We start from the raw sequence: 15,097 nt of genomic DNA, 5'->3' as shown, positions 1-15,097 counted from the left end.
CCCATAACTGAAGAGAAAACTACCCATCGAAATTTATATTAATTCACTATATCATTAAATATACATTTCAACAATCTCTCTGTACCTGAATAAAAGAAAGGAGAACAAACACATTTTCCTTCTAGATGGTGTGTTAGAGTTTGTACTATAAAGCATTTCTGGACATTTCCTTTTAAGTGTATTTTGCAAGGATAATAAAGAAGGAATTGTACCTGTTTTACTAATAACTTCCTGTAATTCAACCATAGAACTGATTATTGCAGCAAGAAGGTCAGAACTGGTGAACCAGCTGAGTGCTTGTAAACTACGTAACTGTTCCTTTTGATGTTCTGCAAAAGAGAAAAATCTATTATGAAATGCTACAAAATTTTATTAAAATGCATATTTAAAATTCATAGCAGTGTTTAGCTGTTTAAGAAACAGATCAAACCTTGTACACAGAATTCTCATCTGGTGCAGAAAAGTCTGTAAGAAATGTTAGATTTGATTGGCCTATTCCATACATATGCCTTAACTGTTAACTGACCAACAAAAAAAAAAAAGAAAAAAAAAGAGAGCAATTTTCTTTAATCTGTCTTAGTTATCCAGTGCTACTATAACAGAAATATCACAAGCAGATGGTTTTAACAAACAGAAATTTATTCTCTCACAGATTAGGAGGCTAGAAGTCCTAATTCAGGGTGCCAGCTCCAGGGGTAGGCTTTCCCTCTCTGCCAGCTCTGGAGGAAGGTCCTTGTCGTCAACCTTCCCCTGGTCTACAAGCTTCTCAGTGCAGGGACCCCAGGTCCAAAGGACGTTTTCCTCTCCTGGCTCTTCTTGCTTGTTGGTAATGAGTTCCCTATCTCTCTGCTCAATTCTCCCCCTTTAATCTCTTGTAAGATAAAAGGTGATGCAGGCCACACTCCAGGTGTCATGGTTTGAATTATGTCCCCCCAAAAATGTGTGTATCAATATGGCTGGGCCATGATTCCCAGAATTGTGTGGCTGGCCTCCATTTTGTGATTGTAATTTTATGTAAAAGAGGATTAGGGTGGGATTGTAACACCACCTTTATCCAGGTCACATCCCTGATCCAATGTAAAGGGAGTTTCCCTGAGGTGTGGCCTGCACCACCTTCTCTCTCTCAAGAGATAAAAGGAAAGGGAAGCAAGCAGAGAGTTGGGGGACCTCATAACCATCAAGAAAGCAGTGCCGGGAGCAGAGCATGTCCTTTGGACCTGGGGTCCCTGCGCAGAGAAGCTCCTGGTCCGGCGGAACACTGAAGAGAAGAAGGCCGAGAGAGAGAAAAAGCCTTCCCCTGGAGCTGAAGCCCTGAATTTGGACTTTTAGCCTACTTTAACTGTGAGGAAATAAACTTCTCTTCATTAAAACCATCGACTTGTGGTATTTCTGTTATAGCAGCACAAGATGACTAAGACACCGGGGAAACTCCCCTTACAATGAATCAGGGCTATGACCTGAGCAAGGGTGTTGCATTTCACCTTAATTCTTTTAACATAGCCTAATCTTGCCTCATTAACCATAGGCAGAGATTAGGATTTGCACACACAGGAAAGTTACATCAGATCACAAAATGGAGGACAATCACACAATACTGGGAATCATGGCCTAGACAAGTTGACATATATTTTGGGGGAACAAAATTCAATCCATGACAAGCTCTAACTTATATTAATTAACAGCCTACTTTTTAAGTGTTAAAAATTAAATTCATTGTTTTACTTACAAGAGTCAAGTAGTCAAAAAAATGTTAGTTGGAAAATTTACATTTGTGTCATTTTAATCTAACTCTTTAATAGATTTTTAACTCATCATTTTATACTGATTCATAAAACGTGAAAATAAATTGTACCAATAATAAATTTTAAATAGGGCAGAATCTCGGGATTAACTTAATTGAAAAATCACCTCACTGTACTGTGAAAAGAGGATTTAAATATAACAAAACTAGACAAAGCTGAAATTATATGTATGTATTTGCTACTGTGTTTGTTTTAATCTGTTTATAATTAAAAATCAAGGCCTAATTTATACATATATATTTATATACATATGAGACTATGTGACATGATTTTTTAAAGCTTTTGCATAACAGCCAGGCATATTCAACACTGTATTTCACTTAAGCGCAATTTAGATACAATAAAGTACAAATTATCTTACTTGGAAATCTATGCTTGTCTTTTGGCTCTCCTGTACATACTAACATGCCTATGCCTTCTTTGAAATTCTCCATCCAGGTGAAAAGAGAGGCACATGATTGGCCCAAAATCTTGAGCCTGTTTGCTGCCAAAATTACAATAACACCTTTCCGGAATACACGTATCAGTCCTTTGCAGGGTTTTTTCTTCATCTTGGCTTCCTCTTGTTTCTTTTCCTCTACGGTTGACAAAGCCTGGGCTATAGTCCTAACTTCCAATTTGAACATCTCAAAGGTGTTCACTTGGTCCTGGAGAAAATCTCTCTGTGTAGATAAGGCACATGATCGGCTATAGAGGGGATACAAGGCACCAGCCATCAGTGCACAGGCTGCCAGCAAGGACGTTTGTTCCTTATGAGTCCGTGATAACATGTTTTTGAAGTGTGAATTTTCAAGAATCAATTGTTCATGTGACTTCTCAATAAGGCTTGATTTTTCCATATTTTTTTCAGCAATTTCTTGAAATTTCTATAAGAAGTCAAATAATATGACATTTAAACATTAAGCAAATACACTTGATTAATTCCACTTTATGCATCAAAAAAAACCTTTTTTTTTGCTGACAGTTAACTTCTTCCTCTTCAAAAGATCCACGTACTAAAATATTCGAAATATACAACAGCAGACCAAATATCTTAGATCTGAATATGGGCATTGATTTTTAAATTCTCTTACATAGAAATTTTACATAAATTAGAACACATAAATTTAAAAGTACTTCAAGAATTTCCTGTACATTCGTGCATAAATACACATATTTAAAAAAAGAAAATATGCTTTCTCTGCAGAATTTCTTCTCTTCCATTTCTCACTAACTTTTACTTCCTGCTTTTACTGTCAAAGACACTTTCCTATACATAAAGATTTTGCTTTTCGCCAAAATAAGCAGAGTTAAATCAATGATACAACAAATAGCACCTGTCTGCCATTTATTAGATGAGATGGGACTGCTTCTCAGAGCATTCCCTCTTTTTTACCGCCTCCCTCCAGATACACCTCCAGCGGTGGGAAGAAATGCTGATTGTGAGCTAGGCCTCAGCAGCCATCTGATCTTTCCTATCCATGGTGTATACAATACAAAACTTAATTTTAAATGAGAATAAATTTTAACTGCAAACACATTTTAATCATGAGAAAATAATGTGGCTGTCTATGAAATCATATGCCTAATAAGTAAATAATTGCTAAGGTAAAGAGTAAATTTTATGATACCAAAAGCATGAGCAACAAAAGAAAAAGTAGATAAATCAGGCTTCATCAAAATTAAAGACTTTTGGCATCAACGTTCTTTAACAAGAAAGTGAAGAGATAACTTACACAATGGGAGAAAATATCGGGAACCATATATCCAGAACACATAAAGAGCTCCTACAACTCAGCAACAAAAAAATAAACCACCTACATTACTGAGGTCTTAAAAGCTTGCAAGTGGCCGCATCAGTTGGTCCCAGCTACCTGGAGTAAAGGACAACGAAGAATACCAAAGACACAAGGAAAGTATTAGCCCAAGAGATAAAACGGGGCACATAAACCAGAGACTTCATCAGCCCGAGACCAGAAGAACTAGATGGTGCCTGGCTACCACCGATGACCACCCTAACAGGGAACACAACAGAGAGTCCTGGATGGAGCAGGAGAAAGGTGGGGGGCAGAACTCAAATTCTAGTTAAGAGGACCAGATTTAATGGTCTTACTGAGACTGGAGGAACCCCGGAAAGCATGGCCCCTGGATTCTCTACCAGCCCAGAACTAAAACAATTTCCGAGGCCAACTCTTCAGATAGGGATTGGACTGGACTGTGGGATATAAAGTGATACTCATGAGGAGTGTGCCTCTTAGCTCAAGTAGGTACAAGAGACTAAATGGGCAGCTTGTGTCAGGAGGTGAGATGGGAAGGCAGAGAGGGTTAGATGCTAGTTGAATGGACATGGGGAATCAGGGGTGGAAAGGAGGAGTGTGTGGTCACAGTATGGGGAGAGCAACTGGAGTCACATAACAATGTATGTATAAATTTTTGTATGGGAAAAAATAAAAAATAAACCACCTAATTAAAATATGGCCAAGGGAGGGGTGAGGGAATATGGTCAAAGGACTTGAATAGACATTTCTCCAAAGAAGGTATACAAATGGCCAATAAGCAAGTGGTTACCAGAGGCTGGGGGTAGGAGGATAGGAAGTTAATGCTCAAAGAGTACTGAGTTTCTGCTTGGGTTGATAAAAAAATTTTAGAATTAGATAGCGATGAGAGTTGTATAACATGGTGAAGGTAATTAATGTCACTGAATTGGGCACTTAAAAATGATTAAAATGGCAAATTTTTTGTTATATATATTTTACCATAATTTTTTTTAATTGTAGATATAATAGATCTCAATTTCCTTTATTACTGATTCAGTTATCATTCATAACATTTACTGATTACTCACTAAATGCCAGGTGCTAGGAAAAACAAACAAGTCAATTACTGTGGTATAACGCTATGATAGAGATTGCCAAGTTGCCACAGAAGCATGAAAGGGCATTTAAATTAAATGATGCTGACAGGCTTTGGGCGGCATATGGCAATTAAAAGACAAGTGGGAGTGAAGTATGTAATAGAAAGAATAAAAAAAGTAAGCCCACTTCACTGATGAGGATAGCCAATAGCTATCCTATAATAATTTAATCTAGCCCTTACAAACAATCGTAATTTAACAGCTTCAGATGAATCTTTATATAGCACCTGAGCTGCCATGACTGCCATGGAATTGTTTCCTTTTAAAAGCAAAGCCAAGAGTGCTCAGTGAGGATCAGTGAGAGACAGAAAAATACTATACTCTGTAGCAGTATGTTCATGTGAAGCACAGTCTTCATTATGACAGAATCTTCTGTGGGGCATTTAGGAAAACATTTCTCTTCTTCTTATTGGTTTAGACCGTACTATGTCTAAAATTTAGTATTCATCTTTGGGAGAAGTATGAGTATATATATCTGATTCAAGAGATACTCACTGAACAACTAGAATAGTCAAAAAAAAAAAAAAACTCGTTGCCATCGAGTCAATTCCAACTCATAGTGACCCTGTAGGACAGAGTAGAACTGCCCCATAGGGTTGCCAAGGAGCCACTGGTGGATTTGAACTGCTGACCTTTTGGTTAGCAGCCAAGCTTTTAACCAGGGCTCCAAAGGCATTTAGAAAATTCACATCGGCAGGAAGACCACAAAGGAGACCAGACGTGGAGCAAATCATAGGAACTCTTGACTACTCTGCAAGACGTGGGTGCCAAAGACTACCATAGACAATGCTGGTGGGCAGTAGCCAAAAGAATTACTTGTAGAAATGTACTGCTGAGGAAAACACATTCTGGGCTAAAACCAACCCTGAGCATAGACACAAGGTTTCCCAAAGGTGGATGGTTAGTTGGAAAATGCACTCAGAAGCACAGAACCGAGGATAGAACAGTAAGGGAAGTATACAAGAGGCCGTTCTTTGAAGGCTTCAACTTCACACATGCTTTCCCTTCAGCATGGGAAAAACCGTATTTTAGACATGGTTTCAAATGTTTCCATCCTATACTTTAATTTCCTCTATTTACTCTAACTCCTCCCTGAAGTCTGATTCAGCCATAACTGTGGTGGTACTGTGAGAAATAAAGAATTGGGGCCTGCCCCCAATTACAGCTCTACTGATGGCCAAGCTGTGGCAGCTGTATTCTATCAATGGGACTATGTCCAAGAGCTCCAAACAAACACCACTAGTAAAGTAAGTGATGTCCCACTGGGAGAAGTTAAAAGGAGCATGAAATGATGAGAAGCAATAGCCAGGTGGGCTCCTTGGCAGCAGATGTGAGACAACCCTCTTAAGGGAGGCAACCTTTAAGAAAAGGGAGAACTGTCACTTGGGTTATAGCTAGATAAAGCAGGAAGACTAACATGTAGATAAGAGCCAGAAAACAGGATAATGTATTCCAAAGAAGTGCAAATAATTCAGAACGGCTGAAGAGAAGAATGATGGAAATTTGAGAAGTAGGTAGGTAACAAACAGATGTGGAGAGCCTTATGTGCTAAGCTAAGGAATTTTAACTTTATCCAGAAAGTTATAGGAAGCTATAAATTCCTGGAACAGTCACTATTCTTTAGTAAATGGATGTGAGAATCTGAAACATTAATAAAGACTGCTGGGGTAACAGTAGAGTTGCAGGGGTTAGGGGTAAGACGAGGAGAGCAAGTGGAAATCACAAAGGTTAATATCATGTTATCTCCAAAATCAATTCCACTTGTTCAAGAGAGAAAAGGGAAAATTATAGAAAACATGAGAAGATAAAAGAGGCAGATTGGCAACAGCTAGGTAAGTGGATATAAAAGTGAACTTGCTCGTGTTCTAGGTGGCTGCCTATTTTACATATTCACAAATCTCAGTGTCTCAGGCAGAAGTGTGTTTTCAACAAAAACTACCTTTTTGGGAACAAAAAAAGCTGTGAAAGGATGTGTTTTGTAATAATATCTTAAATATTTCAAAATAATATTCAAAGCCATGGGTCAAAACCCAGTGGATTGCTGAAGGAAAGCTAAAAAGTAAAATAAACCCACTGCAGAAATGATTTCGTTCACTTTAACACATGATAGAGTGCCAGCTCCTCTATAATACACAATTGGTCTACTTCCCCCACCACCTGTTTAAAGCTAAAAGCATTTGCCAGAAACATGCAGTCCTGGAAGGAGTTTCTGTTTGGGGTAGTGAAAAGGTATTTGGAAATGGATAGTTGTTATGGTAGGACAACATGGTGACTGTAATTTATGTCACTGAATAGTATACTTAAAAATCAACCAAACTGTTGCCGTTGAGTCAATTCCGACTCATAGCAACCCTATAGGACAGGGTAGAACTGCCCCATAGGGTTTCCAAAGAGCGGCTGGTGGATTCGAACTGCCGACCTTTTGGTTAGCAGCCAAGCGCTTAACCACTGTGTCACTTAAAAATGGGTAAAATGGTAAACTTTTTGTTATATATATTTTACCACAATAAATTAAAAGAATCACTTGAAAATGTGAGTTCAAGAAATATGAAACTGAGATATCATTAGACTTACAATCAGATATTACTTTATATATATAAACAGTATATATTTATAAGAGAAACAGTCTAATAGTATAATGCAAAAATCACTGGATGATAAGGATGACGATAACGTATTAAAACAGTATATAGCATTCACTTTGTAATTTTTAAATGCCAAGCCATGTGTCAAACATTTTACCTCTGTTATCTCCACTCTAATCTTGTCCCCAGAACATTCTTGCTGTACAAATAACTGGCATCAGGCCTCTGAACCTTGGTTTCCTCATATGTAAGATAGAAATGATGCTAAATAACCTATCTCACAGGGTTGTTGTGGAGCTCAAGTGACAAGAGACATGCAAAGGCATGCGAAAGCTCTGAAAAATCTATCGAATTATGCCAATCCAATTGTAGCATTATTACTAAGGAAAACAATTTTTATTCTTATGGAATCCAGATTTCTGGAGCCATGGAGGCTGGATGAACCCCTGAAACTACTGCCCTGAGATAATCTTTAAATCATAAACCAAAAATATTCCCTGAAGTCTTCTCAAAACTAAACAACAGCTTAGCTTAACTAGTAAAAAAGGTCTGCCTTGAGCATTATGCTCTTTTAAGAACTATCTATATGGGATCAAACTGACAACAGCAACTCAAAAGATTAGATAGGAACCTTAGGGGCAGTGAGTTTATGTGACTGGGGGAGGGACAGGTTGGAAAAGGAGGGTGAGAATGGTTGCATAATTTAAAGAATGTAATCAATGTCGCTGACTTATACATGTAGAAATTGTTTAACTGGTGTATGTTCTGCTGTGTATATTCTCAACAACAACAAAAATAAATTATTTTTTAAAATTAAAAATAAAAAACAATTTCTAAAGCATTTACTTGAAAAATCATCAGAGGACTTTCCTTTCATGAGAAAAGTCTGCCTACTCAGACTGACTAACAGTCCATCAGAACACGGTATGCACAAGACTGTGTCTGGCTCCCTGTGAATTAATCGTTACAGACAGGCATGTATACTTTAAGGAGCTATCACTTCCAACAATATAAATGAGCTCCACTTTACCCTTGAACATGTCTGCAAGTTCAATTAAAAAAAAAAAAAGTTTCAATATCTAATAACACTTTGACTAGCCCAGATTTCTTGCCAAATATACTCTTGATACTATGATATACCCAAACCAAACCTATTGCTGTTGAGTCGATTCTGACTCATAGTGACCCTACAGGACAGAGTAGAACCACCCCATAGGGTTTCCAAGGCTGTAATCTTTACAGAAGCAGATTGTCACATCTTTCTCCTGTGGAGCAGCCGGTGCTTTAAACCATCAACTTTTCGATGAGCAGCTGGGTGCTTAAGCACTGTGCCACCAGGGCTCCTCCAATACCATGATAAAAACCAAAAACCACACCCGTTACTGCTGAGTCGATTCCAACTCATAGTGACCCTATAGAACAGAGTAGAACTGCCCCCTGGGGTTTCCAAGGAACAGCTGGTGGATTTGAACTGCCGACCTTTTGGTTAGTAGATGAGCTCTTAACTACTAAGCTACCAGGGCTCCCTATCATGACATAAGAGGTAGAAAATGTAATATAGTATGATATATCTGAATGTCTTTGATTTTTGTTCTCCATCCTAAATTCTCTTGACATGCCAAATAAGTTGAAAATATTTACAATAAACATTACATTGAGTTACTCATATTTAATTGATAGTAGAATACCTTTACCTCTAGAAAGGAAGTTTTTGTTCCAGTAATTTCATCTTTCCCACACAGAAAAGAAACAAGAATATAAGTATACTAAGATTACATAGGCAAAGTTAGTAAAAGGGATAACACAGCACTCAGCCCAGATGCTTCAGAAGGAATAGACGCTTGAGATATATTTACGTGATAGGTTAATTGTATTTAAATTCAAGTATTACCCAACCATGTGGCTGGCAAATTTTAACTAATGCTAAAAGCATGCTCTTATGCTAAAACCAAACTGTCTGTTCTACAAGTTTCATTTATCAAATAGCAGTTACACTAATTGTGTTAAAGCTTGCACATTTAAAAGTCTTGCATGTAACTCTACTACATTTTTTCAGATAAAAGCAACTGAAATCCAAAAATAAGTTATTTGACTACCTATGGTAACTTTTCCTAACCACTTTTCCTAACCACTTCTTCACAATGACCAATCATTACACACAGGGTTCTACAGATAAATCATTTCTGTTTCCTAGCAGACGGCCCTACCAAACATCTTCTACAGCCTACAATACTATGGATCAAATATCTTTTCTCCCCATCATGTCTTTATCAACATAATTTTTGAAAATGCTATAATATAAAATAAAAATATTTTAATTTTAATTTTAGATTTGGAGGAAAAAAATCTCAGTTATAGAATTAATCATAACAAAATTTCCTAAAATAAAATTTATAGGTTCTAGAGTATATAATAGTTTATCAAATATGAAACTAAAATAGTTGCTATATATTCAATTATATTGTTTGAAAATTCAAATATGCACGTAATAATACAGAATATATTCCAACATATAACATTAAAGTATTTTTAGGAATAATAAAAAATGATGAGTTCAATTTGTAGACCCATGAAAATTTTACCTCAAAAACTGAGGTCCTCTAACCTGTGTCATCAAAAATAGTGTAAAGAAAATATAAAATATTAAAAAGTATAAAAGTACAATAGCAGCAGCTGGCTTAGAGATTAATGGAGTCTTACAATGAGCCATGATCTTGAGAACAAAAAGTCAAGCTTAGGGCTTGATATTTTCAGACTTTATGTTTAGAATGGAAAGAATTTTTTTTTATTTTCTGGAGAGTGGGCTGTAGAGGATCCTATGATTAAATCTTATCACGTTATTAGAAAGATTTGGAGAAAATGACAGAAAGCTCATTAGCAACACTCTGAAATAACTAGGTAAAATACAATTATTTTCAGCATCTATTTCCTTTTAATATTGTGTTAAATATTGGTCCTTCTCGCAAAGTACATATAAAGAGAAATAAGGTGTTAGCATCAACTATTATACGTCAACTGAAATAGAGTCACAGTATCCTTCTTTTGCAGGAGGCACAAAACCGGTAGTTCCTCTCCAAATCTTACACAGATTGTTCCAGTCCAGATTAAATCTGGACTGATGAACTGTGTAGTTTCTAAATGCCTTTCTAAGAATGCCTTCAAGGACCTGAACATACATGGAGGTATATGAAGCATGTCATTTGTTAATAAAGGCAGCCTACACAGATACAGCTCAAATCCCTACAAAACAGCTACAACAGTTCTATTAGGAAGTTCACACAGTCCACAGTCTCTAAACCCCCAACCACGCTCACAGTAACAAAATACTGAGCCTCTCCAATCCCTGAAATCTAAGCTTCAGTATTGAGAACATGTTTTTATAAGCCCTTAACAGCTCAATAGCTTTGACATGAAATGAGTAAGAGGAAAGATGTAACTAAAACAATACTTTGAGGGGAAAAAATTAAGGCAGCAGGTAGGTGAAAACCAGTAACTACAGTAAATAATAGTAGTAATAATAATAGTCAGGATATGATACATATTTAAAGTCAAGAACTGTCTATATTCAAGAAATAAAATTCCTAAGTCATAAAATATATCACACTATTCTTAAAAGTTCAGAAAACAAGATTTGGCATAGAAAAACAAACCAAAAAAAAAAACCCTCAAAAACCACTCCCGAAGCCCACTTTTCAGAAAAAGATTAGAAAGGCCTATAAAACAAAAAATAATACACGAGGAACATGTTTCTTAGTTCAGTCAAATATACAAGACCAAATGGGCAGCTCCTGTCCAAAAGCAAGACTAGAAGGCAGGAAGGGACAGAAACTGGACAAATGGATATGGGAAACACGAGGTGGAAAGGGGGAGCATGCTGTCACATTGTGGGGATTTTAAACAATGTCACAAAACAATAGATGTATAAATTTTTGAATGATAAATTAACTTGAGCTGTAAACTTTTACCTAAAGCACAATAAAATTTAAAAATAATAATAAATAAAACAAAACAAACAAACTTGTTGCCATCAAGTTGATTCCGACTCAACAATCCTGTGGGACAGAGTAGAATTGCCCCACAGGGTTTCCAAGGAGCAGCTGGTGGATTCGAACTGCCAACCTTTCGGTTAGCAGCCAAACTCTTAACCACTATGCCACCAAGGTTCCAATAATAAATAAAGTATATTTGAAAAAACCCTCAAATGAGAAGAAAAACTAAGCAATATAAAAATTGTTAAGAAAGCAAAGGACTCAGATGGCCAAAACAATCTTGAAAAAGAATTCAAAAGTGTAGTATTGGCACAAGGACAGACAAAGAGATCAATGGTACAGTACACAAAGTACAGAAATAAACCATGCATACATAGTTAACTGGTTTTTTACAAAGGCACCAAGCCTATTCAATGACAAAAGGAAAGTCTTCAACAAATGTGGGGGGAAAAACGCATGTAAGGTGGAAAATGTACCTTGGCTTCCACCTAGCACTACACACAAAAAATAATTTGAGATGGATCACAGATCTAGATATAAAACTATGAAAGTTCTAGAAGAAACAATAGATTATCTTTACAACCTTGAGGTATACAAAGATGTCTTAGAACAGAAAAATAATTAAAAAAAAAAATCATAAATTGGCATCAATTGGTCCCAACCACCTGGAGCAAAGGAGAATGAAGAACACCAAAGACAAGGAAAGTATTAGCCCAAGAGATAGAAAGGGCCACATAAACAAGAGACTTCATCAGCCTGAGACCAGAAGAACTAGATGGTGCCTGGCTACCACCAACAACCGCCCTGATGGGGAACACAACAGAGAGTCCTGGCTGGAGCAGGAGAAAGGTGGGGTGCAGAACTCAAATTCTAGTAAGAAGACCAGATTTAATGGTCTGACTGAGACTGGAGGAACCCTGGAAAGCATGGCCCCTGGATTCTCTCTCAGCCCAGAACTAAAACAATTTCCGAGGCCAACTCTTCAGACAGGGATTGGACTGGATTGTGGGATATAAAGTGATACTCATGAGGAGTGTGCCTCTTAGCTCAAGTAGATAAGAGAGACTAGACGGGCACCTTCTGTCCGGAGGTGAGATGGGAAAGCAGAGAGGGTTGGGAGCTGGCTGAATGGACATGGGGAATCAGAGGTGGGGGGGAGGAGTGCACTGTCACAGTATGGGGAGAGCAACTGGAGTCACAAAACAATGTATGTATAAGTTTTTGTATGGGAAAAAAATCACAAATTGAATTTCATCAAAATTTAAAACTTCTACTCATCAGAAGACATATTAAAAAATGAAAAGGCAAGTCAAACACTGGGAGAAAATATCTGTCATGCATATATGAGACAAAGGAGTTGTATCCAGACTATATGAAGAACTCTTATAAATCAATACCTAAAACACAAACAATACAATTTTTTAAATGGGCAACATACTTGAAAAGACACTTCACAAAAGAAGATACACAAGTGGCCAGTAAGTAAATGAAAAGTGCTCAACATAATTAGTCACCAGGAAAATGTGGATTAAAATCACAGTAAAATACCATTTTGAAACCACTTGAAAGGCTAAAATTAAAAAGACTGGCAATATCAAATGTTGCTAGAGGATGTAGAATAACTGGAACTCTCATACATTGCTGGTGGCACTATAAAATAATACAAAACCATTTTGGAAAAAACATACAACTATCTTATGACCCAGCAAAAAATTTGTTCATTAATGTTTGTAACAACTTATTTATAGCAGCCAAACACTGGAAAAAACTCAAATATCTGTCAACCAGAGAATGGATAAACAAATTATGGTATAGCTTTAAATGGAATACTACTCAACCATAAAAAAGAATAAGTACAGAAACATGAACGAATATCAAAAATATTATGTTTAGTGAAATAAACCAAACATCAAGACAACATACTGAATGAATTCATTTAAATGAAATTCACGAAGATGCAAAACTAATCTATGATAGAAATCAGAACAGTGGTTGCCTATGTGGAGAGAAAATTGACTGGAAGAAGAAATAAGGGAACAGTCTGCGGTGATGAAAATGTTATAAGTCTTAAAAGTGGGATGATGATTACATGGGTGTTTATGTTTATGGAAACACTGAATTGTACACTAATGTTCTGTGCACTCACTACATGTCATTTAACCTCAACAAAAAAATAAAATAAAACAAATTGGTTCTTTTACTTCTGTAATGGAAAATGCAGAGCATATCACAAGGAATTGTGCCTACAGTGAACATAGCTGCTTTTAGACAGTGCATTAACTCATTCAACAAAAAAAAAACAAATCCAGTGCCACTGAGTCGATTCCAACTCATAGCAACCCTATAGCACAGAGTAGAACTGCCCCATGGAGTTTCCAAGGAGCGCCTGGTGGATTCGAACTGCCAACCTTTTGGTTAGCAGCCATAGCACTTAACCACTACGCCACCATGGTTTCCTAATTCATTCAAGCTTCTATGAAAACAAACAAACCCAAACCCGCTGCCATCAAGTCAATTGTGACTTACAGCAACCCTACAGGACAGAGTTGAACTGCCCCATATATCTCCCATGTATCACATATATCTCCCATGGAGCAGCTGGTGGATTCGAACTGCTTAACCACTGTGCCACCAGGGCTCCTTTCAAGCCTCTATTAAAAAAAAAAAAGTCTGTTGCTGTCAAGTCGACTTCAACTCATAGTGACCTTACAGGACAGAGTAGAAATGTCCCATAGGGTTTCCAAGGAGCAACGGGTGGATTCCAAATGCTGACCTTTTGGTTAGCAGCCTGAGCTCTTAACCAGGGCTCCTTCAAGCCTCTACAGTGGCTCTTAATTTCAGAAAAAAGGGATGGTTTAATTTTAAACAAACCACTCCTTTTTTTTTTCCCCCAAATTGAGAGCTGATATACATAGGGTCGGAAACCTTAGTGGCATAGTGGTTAAGTGCTACAGCTGCTAACCAAAAGGTCAGCAGTTTGAATCCACCAGGCAGTCCTTGGAAACTCTCTGGGGTAGTTCTACTCCGTCCTGTAGGGTCTCTTATGAGTCAGAATCAACTCGACGGCAATGGGTTTGGGTTTTTTTGGTTTTTTTTTTTGGATATATAGGGTTGCTATGAGTAGGAATCAACTCGATGGCAGTGGGTTTGGTTTGGGTTTTTATAGAGGCTTGGCAAAACTGCTGCAAAAGACCTCTTTAAAGTGTCGAAAAGCAAAGAGTTCACTCTGATAACTAAGGTGCGCCTGACCCAAGACAGGGTATTTTCAATAGCCTCATATGCATGCAAAAGCTGGATAATGAATATGGAAGACCAAAGAAGAATTGATGCCTTTGAATTATGGTGTTGGCGAAGAATACTGAATATATCATGGACTGCCAGAAGAACGATCAAATCTGTCTTGGAAGAAGTACAGCCAGAATGCTCCTTAGAAGCGAGGATGGTGAGACTTCATCTCACGTACTTTGAACATGTTACTAGGAGGGACCCGTCCCTGGAGAAGGACATCATACTTGGTGAAGAAGAGGGTCAACAAGAGAGGAAGACCCTCAATGAGACAGACTGACACAGTGGCTGCAAAGAAGGGCTCAAGCACAGCAACAATTATGAGGATGGTGCAGGGCCCGGCAGTATTTTGTTCTGTTGTACATAGGGTCGCTATGAGTTGGAACTGACTTGATGGCACCTAACAACAACAATAGAGGCTTGAATGAATCTGGTAATTGGCAAACAAAAAAATATTTTTTTAATCAGACTTGCCCATATAAGCACAAACGGACCGAATAAAGATGTTAAATACTGAATCAATCAAATATTGAATCAACCATG

General features: G+C 37.4%; 1 protein-coding gene across 9 annotated transcripts in view; it reads right to left on the bottom strand.

Moving 5' to 3' along the window:
• Window positions 1–15,097, bottom strand: part of CCDC171 (coiled-coil domain containing 171) — a 299,366-nt gene that overhangs the window by 177,648 nt on the left and 106,621 nt on the right. For all 9 annotated transcript variants that reach the window (XR_002823592.1, XM_023728627.1, XM_023728629.1 and 6 more), the window contains 2 exons: window positions 2,164–2,668; window positions 213–329 (listed from right to left, as the gene is read on the bottom strand). Coding sequence is in view for 8 of the 9 variants with exons in the window: in XM_023728627.1 (XP_023584395.1) it covers window positions 213–329; window positions 2,164–2,668 (622 nt within the window). In the remaining variant the exon portion in view is untranslated. The remainder of the gene's footprint in view (window positions 1–212; window positions 330–2,163; window positions 2,669–15,097) is intronic.

The sequence above is a fragment of the Trichechus manatus genome, unplaced genomic scaffold (assembly GCF_000243295.1).
Source record: "Trichechus manatus latirostris isolate Lorelei unplaced genomic scaffold, TriManLat1.0 scaffold00025, whole genome shotgun sequence".
Taxonomy (NCBI): domain Eukaryota; kingdom Metazoa; phylum Chordata; class Mammalia; order Sirenia; family Trichechidae; genus Trichechus; species Trichechus manatus.
Note: the sequence above shows the minus strand (reverse complement) of the source record. Positions and strands in the feature narration are given on the sequence as shown.